Below are 17,543 nucleotides of genomic sequence, written 5' to 3' on the forward strand. Positions count from 1 at the left end.
TGCAGTTGTGTAATTGACCACAAGGAGCTGAGCAAGTCATACAGAGAGAGAGAGGTAGAGAGAGAGAGAGAGAGAGAGAGAGAGAGCAAGCAGTAGTGGAAAGGGAGATCACTGAACTAAGGTTATGAGGCAGGAGTGGTCAGTGCGTAAGAGAGAGAGCGAGAGAGAGAGAGAGTAGAGGAGGAGGGTTTTTCCTCCAACCGTGACTCTATAAAGAGCCTGGCAGTGAGTGAGAGAGGCAGAGGGCAGAGAGGGGCTGAAAGTGAGAGTGAGAGAGTGAGAGTTGGGAAAGAGAGAGAGAGAGAGACGGGAAGAGAAGGGAAGGGAAGGGAAACTCACTTACTCTTGTGTCTGCAAGTGCTGGGGTGTAGAAACCTGCATGTGAAATCGCTACATTTCCTTTCTGGATTAAAACAGCGCAGAGGATTTATTTAATATGACAAGGTAGGAACTTTTTCTCCTGCTGTTCTTTGCGCTAACTGAGTTTGTGCAGCTCCTCCGCTTCCTCACACAGGTGTGCACTACAGGTAACAGACTAACGTCACCTTTTAACCAGAGCTACACGCAGTTCTTCCATCCTCAGTGTTTAATCATCTTAAAATGTGAAAAGGTGGCATTTCATATGTTAATGGGCTCCACAAGTTTCCAAGTCTAATTAAAGTCAGTATAAAATACTTTTTAGAGAAGAAAAGTTTTGGCTTGTTTGGAAGACTCTCATAGGATGTCTACTCTTCCTAATGCCTAAACTAAAGTGTTGACCTTTGGTTTCTGTGTTATGATGTATACAGTAGCCTTCAAAAGTTTAGGATCTGAATTCAAAAGTCTGGAATAAATGTATGAAATGGTTCGATTATGATGCTACTGCTCAACAGCTTCACAGATTTCACAGACAGGAAGTGTGTAAAATAAGAAGTGTTAGTATCCAGAATGATGAAGAGAGCCGCAGATGAGCCCTTAATGACTGACAAGGCTGTGAAACACGAGAATAAGTATACTAAATGAATGCCCAGAATGCCTTCTATTCCAACGTAGTGATCACATCGGTCAGATAATGTATCAAGGAGTTACTGTAAATGAATATTTGCAGTATATTAGTATCTTTAACAACTTTGTGGCATGTCCCCCCAAAAGAATGAACATTTTGAACAAAACATCTTGAAGATCCACCTGGTGTCTCGCTATAGAGTATTTCAATCTATTCTGTACACTTATTATTGAATAAAATACCAGAAATGATTAATATGATTTATATTATACAAATATGATTTGTCATTCCAAACTTTTGAACACTAATGTAAGTGCATAAGCAGCATGAGATGTAGCTGAGGTATCTGAAAGGACAGTCTGTGGGTTCTGACTCAAACATGTCTGGACTAAAGAGGTGAACTGATCTTTTTTGACCAAAAATACAGACTATGTAGTATAGGACTCATATATGAAGCATTGCAGTGATGAAGAGTATAGATTTGTACAGTAAATATGGATTATATATGGTTCCACTTATACACTTATACACAAATTAGAGATCAGAGCAACATCATAGTTTGACCATTTTTTGCCATAAGAGAAAAATCTTTGCACACAAGAAAAGCTGTTAGAGTTTCTGACAGTGTTTGTTCAGATCTTCAGTTCTTCAGTCTTACAGCTCTGTGTTTTTGATTGGTTAGTTAGTTAGGTACTTGTTTTTTTTTCTTTGTTAATTTACGTACATTTAGTCAGTGTCTAAAAAAAGTATCTTTTTCCGTTTTTGCTTTTCTACATTCTTCTACAGCTGCTTTTTACATTGTGTAAAAATCTCCCTACACTACGTTTACAAGTAGTTTTTGCCTTCTCCTGTAAAGTTTTTGGAGGTAAATGCTGTTTTTGGAAGACAAGAGAGACAAAAGCCCTATCATCCATCCATCCATCCATCCATTTTCTAAGCCGCTTCTCCGTCAGGGTCGCGGGGGGATGCTGGAGCCTATCCCAGCAGTCTTCGGGCGGAAGGCAGGATACACCCTGGACAGGTCGCCAGTCCATCGCAGGGCAAGCCCTATCATGATCTAGTTAAATAAACAAATAAAAGAGTAGACAAACAAAAAGTACAGAGGATTGAAGAGAAATAAGTGATGAAGTGTGAATGAGTACAGCATGTTAACAGAGGTGCATGAAGGGATGAGGCTTCCAAGCACAGAAAACTGAAGAGAAATATGTTTAGAGCATCAAACAAAAAGACGGAGCTGTGATGAAGAGAAGCTTCTCGGTGGAGTTTTTCATTAGACTCAGCAGTGCAGGTCCTCTGACGTCAGTGTGAGCACTACCTGTACTCTTGAGAAAGCTTTGCTGAATGAGCTGCTATTAGAAATGCCCTTAAGCCTGTGATTGTGGGTTGCTCTTGTGCCATTGTTTATATGAATAGAACTCTCTAGAAGTACTTAACTGCATCACTGAATACCTTTCGGCTGACAGAGACAACTGCAGGCAAACACCATTTTAAAACATAGCTTACCGTAATTTTTGAAGTAATTTATATTCAAAGGCCTTAAAGGCACATTTTTCTTGTATATTATTTGTTCTCTTGAGGTTTACTTATAACATTTTCATGGTTTCATGTAACAAAAGTGGTCATAATTCATTTTTACGCGACCATATTCTAAGTTCTCTTTAATTAATTAAACAGGCTGTGTTTTTTAAAGGGCTTTTAAGATGGATATATATAAATCACATCTGTTCTGATTGGCTGGGCTGTATTCTGCTTCATTCAAAAAGCACCCAGAGCTGGAACATTGCTTGGAACTTAAGTGTGAGTGAGTGGAGCTAAATTGCAGTAGGCTAAATAGGTAAATGTATGTAAATGAGTTGGTTCTTGTGACATCACAAAAACAATTAATTCAAACCAGTCTGACTTTGCAGCCTAGTTTCCATATTTGGATTGTACGAGGAGTGAATGGAACTTTTATATATATTATATATATTATTTCAAAGTCCTTTATTTCAAAAAGCAAGGGAAATGTGGTTTTCCTTGATATGGGCACTTTAAGTGTTCAGGGCAGCTTCATTGGTTATGTCTTGCTGTACACTGTGGTCTGTTGGTGTCAGATATTCCTGTTGATTGAAAGGTTTCTGCTTCATTGCTGATAACAGCTTTAAAGAATCATTTCTGATTCCAGAGGTGCCTGAGAGGATTTTATTGTAGTTGCTGGTTGTGGGCGGTTGTTTTGAACTCATAGCCTGATAGGGGGTCAGCATAATACGATTGTTCTCCAGACAGCCCCCTGAATGAGCGGAGGTCATTAGGGGCTATAATATTAACCAGTGCTAGCCCATCTGCCCCACTGGTGTGAGGGGATTTGATCATGGGTCAGTAGCTTACTTTGGACTGGGAGCAGCTGTGCTCTGGTCACTAATGGGTCAGCCATGTGGCTTTTAGCCAAATTATGGTTGAAAAGTAGGGCAGAATCCTTGAAGCATACCATGCTGTACATCCTGGTACATTGTGATTAATTTATGAAAATAGACACAAATCTACAGCTGAATGCTGTGCACTTCTATTCACTGCCAGTGTGTTAGCTGTACTCCACTGTAAAATAAAGCATGGCGCCATACCACACCATGATTGTTTTGCTGTATATCGTGTGTGTGATATGACTTGCAATAAAGTCAAAACACATCAGGGAATCCTTGACATGGTTAGCTGTCGCTCTGTGATATGCATTGTGATAGATAGTTGTATGAAAAAGTAAACACTGCATCAGATTACACGTTTTGTTGATTTTGTAAGTGTAAATAAATGAGCAAATCCTGTATAAGAAGCAAATGTGACAATTGTCTGAAAACAGTAGTGTGCAACAAATTTATTTGCTGAGTTTAACATACTGGAAAAAATACAACATAAAATATAAAATATAAAAAAAGTGCAGCAAATAAATAATCATTTTTGCATTAAAATGTGTAGAAGAGGATGTGTACGTATTTTCAATTGCAAAGACTTTTGCATGTATCTGTATTAAATTGTACAGAATGCCTTATTCTGACCAGACATTATATATGTTTGGTTACATCACATCTAGATTTGTCAAAATATCCTCACCAAACAAATGTGATATACCAACACATTTGCATATAGCAGCCTTCTGTAATATCAGTATAGTAAAAAGCAATTTCAATTTTGCAAAAACAATTAAATAAATAAGTGACTGGCGCATAATGATTTATTGGCAAGTATTGATAGCATGAAATAGATACATAAAACTCTTCTTGCATGCATGAGCATACTGTGTACGGATCTATTTTCCATAACTTCAGACCCAGTTAACACACAGCAGTACACTGAAAAGTAAAACACCGGAAATTTTAAATAATAAAAAAGTCTTTTTTTGCCAATAATTTTATGCCAATTCACCACATTTTCAAAATTGCTTATTATCCCAGCCTTAAGATTGTGCAGCCCCGCTTTATTTATAGTGATGGCTCTGTATTGATGGTTGTTTTGGTCAGGGATCAGTCCATAGTTAACTGTTCCAGTAGTCACTGGGGTCAACATGACCTCTCTGGCTTCTAATAGGATTAATAACCCTGTTCACAGAGTGAAGATGACAAACTGAGTTTATGTGCCTCTGGTTTTCTTTCCCCCTCAATGACTTTACCTCGTGAAAGTCAATGAAAAGGGCTTTGGAGAGGGAGAGAGAGAAAGAGAGAGAGAGAGACTATGCTGGCCCACTAAAGGCACAGTCATGCAGAAAAGTGCACAGCAATGAAGTTCTGGGCTGCACTGTGTTCTGTGCGGAAGGGGGTATTGTGCTGGATGGGCGATGGGCTGGTGAATTGATTGGATAATTAATGACACTATTTATGTAACTCACTCACTGCCCCTCATGTCACTCCCACAGTAACCTAAGAGAACAGCAGGTGATTTAGAAGCAATCACATGTGGCTCTGTGCCAGTGTTTCCAGGCCAAAGTGCGGAAAATGAGCAACAGCAATGCTGCTACAAATGGCCAAAGGTTAAAAGGAGACAGTACAATGCCCCAAACAGAAGCCTATAAAGTCCCAAGCAACATAAAAGCCTGGCTGGAGGGGCTTTTTAAAGGTACTGCAGAGCCCTGAGCATTTCTTGCTGAGTGTGTATGTTAATGAGCCTGTCTCACACCTGCATACACTAATATAACCAATTCATGTTCCACCCACAAACGCATTCTTCACCACTAGGTCCAGCAGGCTTTGCAGAGTGTTGATATAAAATTCGAAGTTATAGTGCACAACTCAGTTTTTGGCAATACACGTAGATGTAAAGTGCATTATCATTTTTATTAAACTCAGAACTATATTAAACAGAAATTTATTTATTTTTGCTCCTGTAGAGGATGTGTTAACTTTTCACTTCAGCAAATCAACAACGCAATAATACATTGGATACAAAACAGCAAGTGTAAAAGTGTTGCTGCCCTTTACATAAACTGTGTTGTAAACTCAAAGGCAAAGCAATAAAAACAGCCCATTTCATTCTAAGGGATAAAGAAAGGCTGAAAAGTGATCATTTAAAACTTAATGTAAAATGTCACTATAAAAATCCCACTGAAGTAAAATACAACAGAAATGTAGGATATAAGTCCTTTAAACTGCTGCACAACACATCTGTGGACAGAGCTTGGACAGGCCAGCATGTCCTATGTTGCAGTTAGATACATTTTGAGAACAGAGACAGCTCGTACATCCCATAATTTTGCTGCTCGAGTGACTGTTTGGGTTTGACAGCCGGAAGTGACTGTTATCCTGCTGATAACTTTAGGCTCCGTCATGTTGATAGTGGCAGGGAGCCCTTCCTCATGTCAGCTATTGTACTTTCATGCCCAATTTACATCAATGACCACTCCTTCCCCTTTCTGACCCGCTCATTGGTTCATTACGTAGTTTTTATGGGCTAATCCATCTTATTTTGTCACTTCAGTCCAAACACTGAAGGAAACAGTAGTCATTTTAAACATGATATAACACAGTTTAGCCCTCAATTCCCAAACTGTTTTAAAGTTTTAAAGCCAAGAAAAATCAGGAACTGGATGTAATAATACATTTGATACAAAACAGCAAGTGTAACAGTCATGCTGTCCATTTAGAAACAGTACTGCAACTTCCTCATCCTCCCTATTTAATTCTCCCTGTTTATAAAAATAACCCCATTTTAACCCCAAAAGGATGAAAGCTCCAAACTTGGCAGAATCAGTGTCTAACATTAAACTGCAGGCATTCTGAACTACCCCAGAACTACCCTCTGAATAGCAGATTTTCTGACGTAAGCATTCACTTTGACTTACGGACGCTCTCTGAGTTAAACAACATGATGAAAATCACACATCTCACAAATACAGCACGGAAAGTCTAATGACTAATACGTTTTTTTACCCTTTTTAGTCTTCATGGTGTTTGCATGTTTGAAGTGCATCTACATTAATAAAAAGGGCATGATGAACTTGTGTTTATCACCTTTGTTTATGTTCAGGGATTTTTGGCTGAGAGAGCAGAGCTCAGAGTTTCAGTTTACTTCACCAGCCACACAGAGATGAATGTGCAGAATGAGGAGGCACGTAGCCCTGCATCATTCCATCAAAGGCCTGCTTGCAGCTCACACTGAAAAAAAAATCACTGCACTTTCTTGTTTCCACTGTGTATCATATTCTCTTTATATCATATCTAGTTGCATGACTCATCGTGTTTGAGCACAACAAGATGGATCATGATGAGGCATAAATGGTGTAATGTGATATTCTAAAATGCTCGTGCTTAATCATATTTGGGTGTTGATTTCTCTTTGACAGGCAAGTGATGAGGCTGATGTTGCTAGTCATTGCTGTGTTCCTCCTGCTGGTGGAGGGAAGTATGGTGGTAAGAACTCTGTCCCGCAGTCGGAGGGAGTTGGCCAGCCCGCTGCACGTGGGGGGCATCCGGGACCCATACGGCTCCTACTGTCAGCGGAGAGGAGGCTGCTGCGAGGGCAGGAACGACCAGTGCACCATGCTGTACCTGGACACCATTTGCTACTGTGACCTCTTTTGTAACCGCACCGTTTCCGACTGCTGCCCAGATTTCTGGGGACACTGTCTGAGAGTTCCCCCACCATATATAAGTAAGTGTAACAATTAGAGCCCAGCAGAACCACATGGTGAAGCTCACTATGGCCTATGGTCTGATTAAGGGTGAGCTGGACTGTGTTGTTTAAAATCAAAAGGCAGGTCGAAAACAACAAATTTTTCACCATGCTAATAATTAGCTAAGCTACTCAAAAAAACGAACCTGATCCATCCCAACAGCCCAACTATACACAAAATATATACCATTTATTCCATAAATGAATAAAGCACCCTAAATTTCTATATATTGAGATTTTTGGCAACATTCTGTAAAGCTTGTTTACCCTTGTCAACAGTTGGTACATAAGAACACATTCATAAGTGGAAAATAATTCAGCATCAGATAGTTAGAAAAAGGAATAAGCCATGAAAGACCACGCATTACTGTGATTTTATCATAGGTAAGGGATGTTCTTAGGCACAGTCCAAAGCTGAGCGCTGAAACCCTTAGCCATTGAAAGAATTCTGGTGATCTCAGATGATCTCAAGTGATTTATTGCTCTTACAAAATGTTGACAACATAAAACATAATAAAATACACTAACTTTCAATAATTAATTGAAATAATTGAATGAAGGAATCATTGATAGTAATTGCAATAAGCAATTCAGCCAATCAGCCAATTAGATTGTGGCAGCAGAATGATCTGCTTCTTAATTAAACCTTAACTTGCATTTTATTATTAGAATACTAATTATTGTCAGTTGATCTTTGTGTTATTTCATATCATTATTACTATTATAATATAAAGACACGTATTTGAGTTTCACATCACCCGCCCTAGACCTAAAGATATGATCGGAATCTCCACACCCACTGAAGAGACCTTCAGTCAATGATACGGAACAAGAGGAAATCCATTGGTGTGTTGCTTTGTATCACATTCCACTGAAGTTAGACTGTAATCTGGTTGCAAATCAGAGTTCCACACATTCTTGCTCATGTTAAACTTTAGCCTGTGTGTTTTCCTGCACAGTCTCTTTTGTAGTCTGTGCGCTGCCATGAGGTGTAAAAAGTGCTGGGCTTTACCTGAGAATGGGCAGAGAACAGTGGACTTTTTATGAACACAGACAGACAGGAGGCAGGATGGAGAGAGGGATGAATGGAGGTCAGCAGAAAGAATGCATATAATGCAGAGAGTGCAAGTGCTCGGGGCGGGGGGGCAGGAAAGGGCTGAAAGGGATCAGAGCAGGTATGCACGCACATGCTGGACAAGGCATCTGTTTGCTGAAGGAGGGGCAATCATGTCCACAGGTGTTTTACAGCAGCCTGCGGCTCATACACACACATGCACATGCACACACACACACACACACACACACACACGCAACATATTTCCCCAAGCATGTGACCCCACCACACACATTAAAATGAGGACACACGAACTCCACAGATTTGTATTTGTATACCTATATGATCAAACACACATCTGATAGGAGTGAGATGTTCCATTATATGTTGGATTTAAAGACAAAAAATAAAAATATAAAACACGGCTGGTGCAGAAGCATCTCAAACAATGCTAATAGTGTGTAGATATGCTATCTTCATATGCTATCATTCTACCATCTTTAGAAACTAATACACTTTGTTTATTTCACATTTTATTCTTTCTAGTCATCAAAATCTTAGCACAGTAAAGTCTGGGTGCAGTGCACTGTTCGACCTCAAACTCTGTTTATGAACACAGCCAGCCACTGGCTCATGAGTGCTGTTGCTGCCTTTTTATTGGCTCCTGACCAAAATATCTGCATGAATTAGGTTTTATATAATTTTATCTACACTAATTTTGCTATTTATAGGTTTATAGATTATTGAGTCATTAATATCATGTGTTGATTACTTCATATGATAATGATATAATAATTAATTAAAATGAATAGTATTATTATGTATTACTTATAAATAACAATACTATTCATATATATGAATAGTATTATTACTTTATTACAACAACACTGCTAATATTTCAAACGTAGATACATGTTTTATAATCCATGCTTAAATCAGTATATAATATATTTATTTAGAACTCAGTAGGTCAGTTTCCCAGACTTGTCTAGTAATGGAAATTTTTTACTCCATATAGAACTCTTTGTAGTCCAGGACTTTACCTAATGACTGTCCAGGAAAATGACCCTATATCTGTATTTATTTATTATGCCTAAAATTGCTTAAAACACTACAAACACTATACTTTTCATTTTAGTATGACAAATGACACCCAAAGTGACTTAACTACACTCTCCAGGCTTTCAATGCATCTTTTTTTGTGTATAGTTTTCTACTGAACAATGAAATCATATGAAATGTTTTGACTGTGTGTGTGTGTGTGTGTGTGTGTGTGTGTGTGTGTGTGTGTGTGTGTGTGTGTGTGTGTGTGGCACTAGAGGTTATGAGACGTCACTGCAGTGTTAGTGACAACAGTCATGGCAGAGATTAATGACCGTGTCTGCTGCAGGCTGTTGCCGTGTGGGAGTGAAGTGTAGAATCTTCATTACTGCATATGGGAGGGATCGCAATGAGCAGGGAGATACATGTAGTGTGTGGGCAGCTGATGGTGCTGCCCACTCACATCCAGCTGCCCAGTGTAACTCTAATTAAGCCCGTTAAGGCATGACGAGAGCAGGGTCCCTGGGAAAATAAAGGAGAAGCAAGCCAACATTCCAGCACCAGATTACTGAGGCTCAGTGGAGTTTCAGCCCTTAGAACTGAAAGAAGTGTTTCTGTTAACCCCATCAGCCCTGTATACATAGAGTAGTCTGCTAATGTATCCACCACTTGGCGCTGTGGGCAGCTATAGACAACTTAGGGGCAGTGTCTGTTTTTGGTAATAAAATTTAACAATGGAAAACGACAGCATTGAACATACAGGAAGAGAGTATTTTTCCTGCTATACACAGTGTAGTTTGATAGCGTAGAAGTACTTCAGATCAAAACAACTTCCCAAGGTAAGATTACAAGATATAGAATTACTACACAGTCAGGTAGGTTTTGTCACTTGAGATGGTTCTCTGATGTGACAGAAAGGGGCATTTGACTGACTTGCAAACTGACCACCCACATACGATGATTTTTATGTGATGTGTAGGGACTGAGGTGAAAATGATGCTACAGCAAAAACAGATCTGTGCAAAATCTATGCTGTATTCTGAATTATGAAAGCTCTTAAAATAGAAAGGCTCATTGTCATAGTGTATATGAAGGCAACTGCAAGCTACTGATGAATACCTATAAGCTGCACTACGTTTAGTTTGAAAAAAAAGCGTGCATAGTGGCTAGGTTATGATAGCTGTGGTCATCTTAGCATTCACAGGCAGAGAACTGAAAAACAACAAAAGCACCTTTTCAATGAGTAACCACCTGAAAATGAAGCTTCTTCTGTTAGCCCCTAGCAGCAGACTGCTAACAACATACTCTTCACCAATGTCTTTAATGGTTGGATAGTGTAGTGGGTAACACCTCTGCCTTGTAGACTGGGGTTCAATCCCCACCTAGGCAAACACCCTACACTATACCAATAAGAGTCCTTGGGCAAGACTCCTAACACTGCCTTGGCCTACCTATGTAAAATGATCAAATTGTAAGTTGCTCTGGATAAGAGCGTCAGCCAAATAATGTAAATGAATGCTCTTTTAGTTCATTTTCTTATATTCAGTGCTAGTACAATAGAATAACTAATGCTGCCCCTACCAGTGTGTGTGCGTGTGTGTGTGTGTGTTGACTGGAGATGCCTCAGAAATGCTGAAAATGTGTGTCACTGTCTCTGCTTCCTGAGAATCTAAGAGGTAAGAGGTGTGATGGTAATTGGTGTGCGTACCACAGCCTGACTCACTGTGAATTGCTGTCTCTTGGTTTCAGGTGTTTGTGAAAGAAACGGCCACAAGTTCCATTCAGGTGCCACCTACAAAGAAAACTGCAATTTATGGTAAGATCAAGCAATGCAAGCACAACAGTCTCCTCCATACAGCAAATCACATGGTGAGCAAGGGGCCACTTTGTTGTGTGTTTTGCAAGATTGATCCCCGACCACCAGGGCTTAGTGAGTGAGGAGGTGGAGAGACATACATTCCTCAGCTCTTTCTCTTTCTCCTTCTTTCTGTCTGGGCACTGCTTACTACACTGGGATACGGCACTGCTTGTGTGGACAGTGCAAACCTACTGCATGTAGTACAATGCACACATGACACATTACTGCCCCACGTGTTTACCTCTCTCTGCATATACATGAGACCCTCGCTAATGCGATTGGCTATCAAAAATGACTCTTCTTCAAGGGTTCTTAAGTAAAGATAGTGGTTCTATACTGAACCATGAACACTCAAAGAACCATTTGCATGATGAAATGATTCTCTGCCTGGTGAAATGGTTCTTCAGACTGATGAAGAATGGTTCTATATAGCACCACATACAGCATACCGCACATCTGCTTTTGTTAGGATGTCAAGCTTGTGGCAATAGAAGAACCCTTTTTGGTGTGATATAGAACCCTTTTCAAAAAGAGACATCACATTTTCCATCGATCTGAGGAACCGTTTCACCAGGTAGAGAACCATTAAATCATGCAATAGTACAGAGAAAGCCTGATAACGGTCCCTCTTAGTGTTTTAAAGGTTCCTAAATGGTTCTTGGTTTCTGCAGAAACTTTAGTTAGTATAGAATCTTTACATAGCCTTTACATTATGAAGTTAACATCATTTCATTTACAAAAATATTTCTTCAATCCTTTTCACAGTGACCATAAAATTCCATTTCTGTCTCTTTTGTTGAAGATCCGTCAGTTGAATTGTATATTTTTTCTTCAGTATATTCTATGGAATATTGCTTGGTGGATATGTGTATAATTTACAAAACTGGAAGTGAACTGGATTTTCGTCTTTATAGATGAGCAAGTGAGTCGACGTTTATTGAAGTGTTTTTATATTTAAATGCTATTTGCCCATTATGCTAAATGCTATTTTTCAATCATTTGTGATTTGTGATCATATTATCAATTGTGCACATTTCTGATATCAATAATCCTGCAATGCTGCCTGTTTTATCTCGGCATGGCTGTCTTTACGGAGATCAGTGTAGGCACATGCAAACGTGGGTCTTCAGCCACTGCTTCTTTGCCCTCAGACTGTACAAGTGCGCTCTTGGTTAGTGTGCCGCTACCATTCTTTAAGATAGGTTTCAGCAAGATGAGGCTCAGCCTTAAGAATAGACCTTATGGGTTGGCTTGGGTTCTATGAGATTTATTGCTCTTGAGCGCCCCCTCTGGTACACTGACCTCTTATGGTTCTCCTCAGTATCTCCAACCTATCATATGTCACCACAGTATTGGAAATTCTACCAGTAAAACACTGATAATCTCTTTATTAAATAATAACAGTAATAACAGAAAGTGTGACATTCCATAATGATAATGATAGTGATTACTTGAACACTACATTGATTGCTACATCAATATTTAATTATTGTAAAAAATAGGTATCTATATGAGACTCTGGAGCTCATAAAAAGAGAGCTGAATGCTATTTAGTGAGTAAATAGTGTAGCGAGTAACGGCTCTGGATCCTGGTGACTCAAGTTCAAATCACCTGTGTAAATAGTAATGTTGGTGCTTCCCTTTGGAAAACTCTTAGCACGACGTTTGGTTTTATTTGAAACATTATTATACTCCCTTTCTTGATTAACTGCAATTAATAAGGTAAATTAAATTCATGTTCATGTTGCCCTTTTTCCTCCTTGAGCCCCTGCCCTCCTAAATGTCTCTGCACAGATCTGAAGTGTGAACTCTTCATAGCAGGAGATTCTCACTCTCCCATTTTCACCCTCATTGCTCACTGGCAGCACAACACAATGTCTCAGTCAACAGTATCCTAGTTACCCTGATAACAGAGTTACATGGAAAAGTATTTTATGTTACTGTATAAAAATATACATAAAGTTGAATGGCCACTAGGGTGCCCTAGAACTAGAACTCCCCACTTAAAGTTTATATTCTGTCAAATACTTTTTAGACTAAACAAGTTTTTCATATGAAGGAAGATACTTTGATGAACATGAAGCTGAGTGTTGGGTGTAAGTACTCAAAATAAATAAACAGCTTTATATTAATAAAACCTTTGCAGGGATCTTTTTGTTTGAAACATAACAGCGAACATCAGACATCACTTTGACAAATTCAAAAGAAAGCAAATTAATACATAGACACACAACAAAGTGTGTGACTCACTGTCTCAGCTTCCCAGAATCTAACAGGTGTGATTATAATTGCTGTGTACCACAGACTGATTCATTGTAAATGATCGTTTTGTTTGTTTTAGGTAAACTTTAGACGGGCAGTGTAGTTTACTGTGTATGGCAGTAGTGCTGCTGTTCCTGCATGAATTCTAAAGCAGTGGTAAATGCCTGGTTCTCCCTGTGAGCCTCCCACTGAGCAGCAGAGGGTAAATTCAGCATAATTGCTGCAGAATTCTTCACCTCTCTACGGCAAACTGCCAGAGAGCTCTGCACTTTGATCCTCACTGAACACTGCTTACTCACCACTCTCCAGAAATACTATCTATCTCCGTCCACCACTCATCTTCTGATTCAGTCACACTCACTGAGGTGTATCATTGCTGGGGCTATTGCCCATAATTCTCAGTTTCTTGTCTGATGACTGTAGCTGTACAGATTGGAGTAGACAGTCTTATCTTGTTTTTTGCCCTTTATGGGCTTTTATGTACAGTGGATGTCTGTAGGGGAATAGAGAAGTGAAGGGTTACTGGGGAGAGGAATTCCTTACTCATGTGCCAGAGCCCTTTGACACCTAAGTGACATGAGCTATGTTTCCAGGAACAAGCAGACCAGTGTGGCTGCTGTCAGCATCTGTCTGGGTTGTATATGTGTTCTTACAGAACTGTCATTTACACTTATTTAATGATTTTCCGAATGGATATTTACAGATACACTGCCTATAAAATGTTCAGTAAATGAGATTATCTTTGTGGTATTGTAATAACTGAGGATCCTTGGTCCACAATTTAGCTCCCCACTCCCATAACTATGTATGTAGTACAGAATAATTTATAGTAGTACTAAATACTTTAGGTACTGAATAATTTGAATTAGGTACTGAATAATAATGTCATTTACTGAATAATTTGTAGTAGTTACTGAATGCATGAATGAATACTGAATTTATTGCAGTACTGAATAATTTAAAGTAATTACTCAAGTTACAGTGTTTAATGAAAACTTTAGTTATAGTTACTGAATAATTTAAAGTAGTACTGAATAATGTACAGGAGTTACTGAATCATTTTAAAATAGTGAATAATTTATAGTAGTATTGAATAATTTAAAGTAGTACTGAATAATGTACAGTAGTTACTGAATCATTTTAAAATAGTGAATAATTTATAGTAGTATTGAATAATTTAAAGTAGTACTGAATAATGTACAGTAGTTACTGAATCATTTTAAAATAGTGAATAATTTATAGTAGTATTGAATAATTTAAAGTAGTACTGAATAATGTACAGTAGTTACTGAATCATTTTAAAATAGTGAATAATTTATAGTAGTATTGAATAATTTAAAGTAGTTGCAGAATTATTTTTTAGTAGTTACTGAATAATTTACATTAGTACTGAATAATTTGTAGTAGGTACTGAATAATTTATGGTAGTACTGAATGATTTATAGTAGTTACTGAATAATTTATAGCAGTACTGAATAATTTAAAGCATTTACTGAATAATTTGTAGCAGTTAATGAATAGTAAGTCTTCAGTTCAATACAATATTACACATAATATTGTATTATTTAAATAAAATAAAAGCCTGGGGACGAGACAGGATGTGTGAAGTCGATACAACTTTATCATTACAATTATGGCACAATTATGTTCCCTGACTAAACATACTGAGATTTGAGGGTACCACCCCAGTGATAAGATTTTGTGACAGCTATAGCATTACTCATATTTCAACTCCTTAATGACCTTGCAATTCAGAGGATCCTGTAAAATGTGGGATTGTGGAGGTTTACACAAAACGAAGCATCAGCTCTGGAACATTTTTTTTTACAAACAGGTGTGACAGCTACAGAAAATAACCCAATACCCCATAGAGAAAATCTGTTTAGAAGTCCTAATTTGGTTCATTACATAATATAAACAACAAATTCCAAACAGGCTGTTTGTTCAGCTTATTTTTAAAAAATGGACCATTTGGACTGAGAATGATACGTTTTGCAACTTTAACAGTGTTTATTCATACACTAAAGTCTTTTCATTCAAAGATGAAAGACAAATTCAGATTTCCATAATATTGATCCTTTAAGTTATGACAAAAGAACAAAACTAACAAACAAAAAAGAAACAATATGTTTATTTATTGAAACATTTTTTAAAACTACCAGACTTTTTATGTGCTGTCTGTGCTGTACAGATGCTGCATGTCTGTGCATCCGGAAGAGGCTCACTGGGGCTGTTTGCGTGCCAGTGCCTGTGAGGTCAGCTGGCACTAAGAGGGATAATAGTTGCCAGTCAGGATGGGGTCACTGTATGTTTGATACATGGCCAACCATCATTCTTATCAGCTCTCTAAGAAAACATAACAAAAATGAAACAAGACACAAATGTTCTCTACTTTAGGTCAATTTTCTGAGTTTAAACTAAATATCCCGAGGACATGTGGTACTTGACACACCCATGTACAATTAGCAATACACCCACAAACATAGTAAATTAGAATTTATCCAAACTGCATTGTTCCAGTGTACACATCCTCCTCTGGCCAGCACACAGGCTTTAGTTGCATGTAGTGGGCAGGATGTCCAGCCAAGCTTGGCATGCTCAGTCCTTCATTTGCTCCTTCAGCTGGCCTGAGTCTCTTTTCCACAGTTCTTATCTCATCCGTCCATACTCCCTCTCTCTTATCACTCCTTTCTCCTCCTCATTAACACCATGGCCTGCAAAGCAGTGACAGCAACACCAATGAGCAGCTGGCAAAGAGGCCTGCAGTATGGTGTACTTTCAGGAGCTAATCAATCATCTATTTTCAGAGGACAGGCGTTTTGATTGTTTTTGTGATATCTACAGTAATTAGCACAATATTTACTTAATAATTGATTATATTGCAACTTCTACCCACTTTCTATGCTGTCTTTATCTTACAGGCTTTTTAGCGTTCACTGAGTTTATGAAAATCATTAAATAATATAATATTGAGTGGGTGAGCTTCTTTTGCCAATAAACTATCTCTCATTTTAAAACCTGTCACTGCCAATATGTGCATTCTTGAGCTCCTGCTGTCGGTTTCAGGCTGTTTCTTCTCTTTAAATGACACACATGAAAGCGAATAGACTGTGAATTTCACCCTAGTGGAAAAACTCCAGAATGCTAAATATGAAAAAGTGAGTGAGAGAGTTCCAAATCTGATGTGCTTTACATACCAGCTACAAATGCCCATGGGGAACCATGAAATATAATATTTTCATCCTTTTACAACTCATTAGGATGCCTAAGCTATATGGAAATGTTGCACTCTGGAAAATCCATAGTAGAGACAGCAGCTCTATTATACCCCAGTGGGTTATCAATGCCCAATAATCCATTGTTTATATAGTAAAATGGAATAAAACATTGTATGCAATTTATTTAAAGTGATATTATTCCTCTAGTTTTGTAATAATTGAAATAAGAAGCATCACCATCATCAGGCTACTTATCAGTCATTGCTGATGTCCAATGACATCACACCCTATATTACATTCTATAGCACAGGCCTATGTCTGAAGTGGTAAGTTTATAGATGAAGAAAAAAAGAGTTCTAAACTCAGCATACTGTTAATGTAATGTAATTTTATTTATTATTGACTATTTGTCTTTAAATGTTCACACAGCTGGCTTATCAGTGTGAAGAAAAAAGATAGTAACATTAACTTTCTAATAAAATATGGAAATCTCTGCCACCTGCCACCTGCCACAGAAATGTGAAGCTGTGATAGGATAGTGAATGATAAAGGTGGTTCAGATAGACATCCTCAGCATGACAACTGTCATTGTTGAAATACAAACACTGATCACCTGTATATGTCCTATTTACTGATCAGTTCACATCTTAATGTGTTTACACAACACATTTCAGAACACTTTCACTGCCTGTGTGCTGGGCTTGCGTGTTTGCTGTGTAGAAATGTTTTCGTGTTTGTATGATAAGTTTTTATAGATGAGATGGGTCTGGTGGTGGAGGATTATCAGCTGATTCAGAGTGATAGTGCTTTGCTAGATCACAGTGATATATGTGCTAATGCCTCCAGCCTATTCAGCCCTGTCTTCACTCTCTTCATCCAGCACGTTTCCTCCGGAACTTCTCTCGTTCATCAGAGATGACGTACACTAATATGATGTTTGTGAACAGGGTGGCTGGGGAAACACTGGCATCTGTCCCAGTGGGATTCTTT

At 38.4% G+C, this 17,543-nt stretch overlaps 1 protein-coding gene across 1 annotated transcript in view; it reads left to right on the forward strand.

Annotated features, from left to right (window-relative positions):
* The first annotated feature begins 232 nt into the window (after positions 1-232).
* The window catches only part of tinagl1 (tubulointerstitial nephritis antigen-like 1), a 34,789-nt gene continuing 17,478 nt past the window's right edge, over positions 233-17,543 (forward strand). Inside the window, exons 1-3 of the mRNA XM_017695196.2 lie at positions 233-444; positions 6,792-7,099; positions 10,965-11,031. Coding sequence (XP_017550685.1) covers positions 437-444; positions 6,792-7,099; positions 10,965-11,031 — 383 coding nt within the window. The 5' untranslated portion in view covers positions 233-436. The remainder of the gene's footprint in view (positions 445-6,791; positions 7,100-10,964; positions 11,032-17,543) is intronic.

This window comes from Pygocentrus nattereri, chromosome 27, assembly GCF_015220715.1.
Source record: "Pygocentrus nattereri isolate fPygNat1 chromosome 27, fPygNat1.pri, whole genome shotgun sequence".
In the NCBI taxonomy this organism is placed as follows: Eukaryota; Metazoa; Chordata; class Actinopteri; order Characiformes; family Serrasalmidae; genus Pygocentrus; species Pygocentrus nattereri.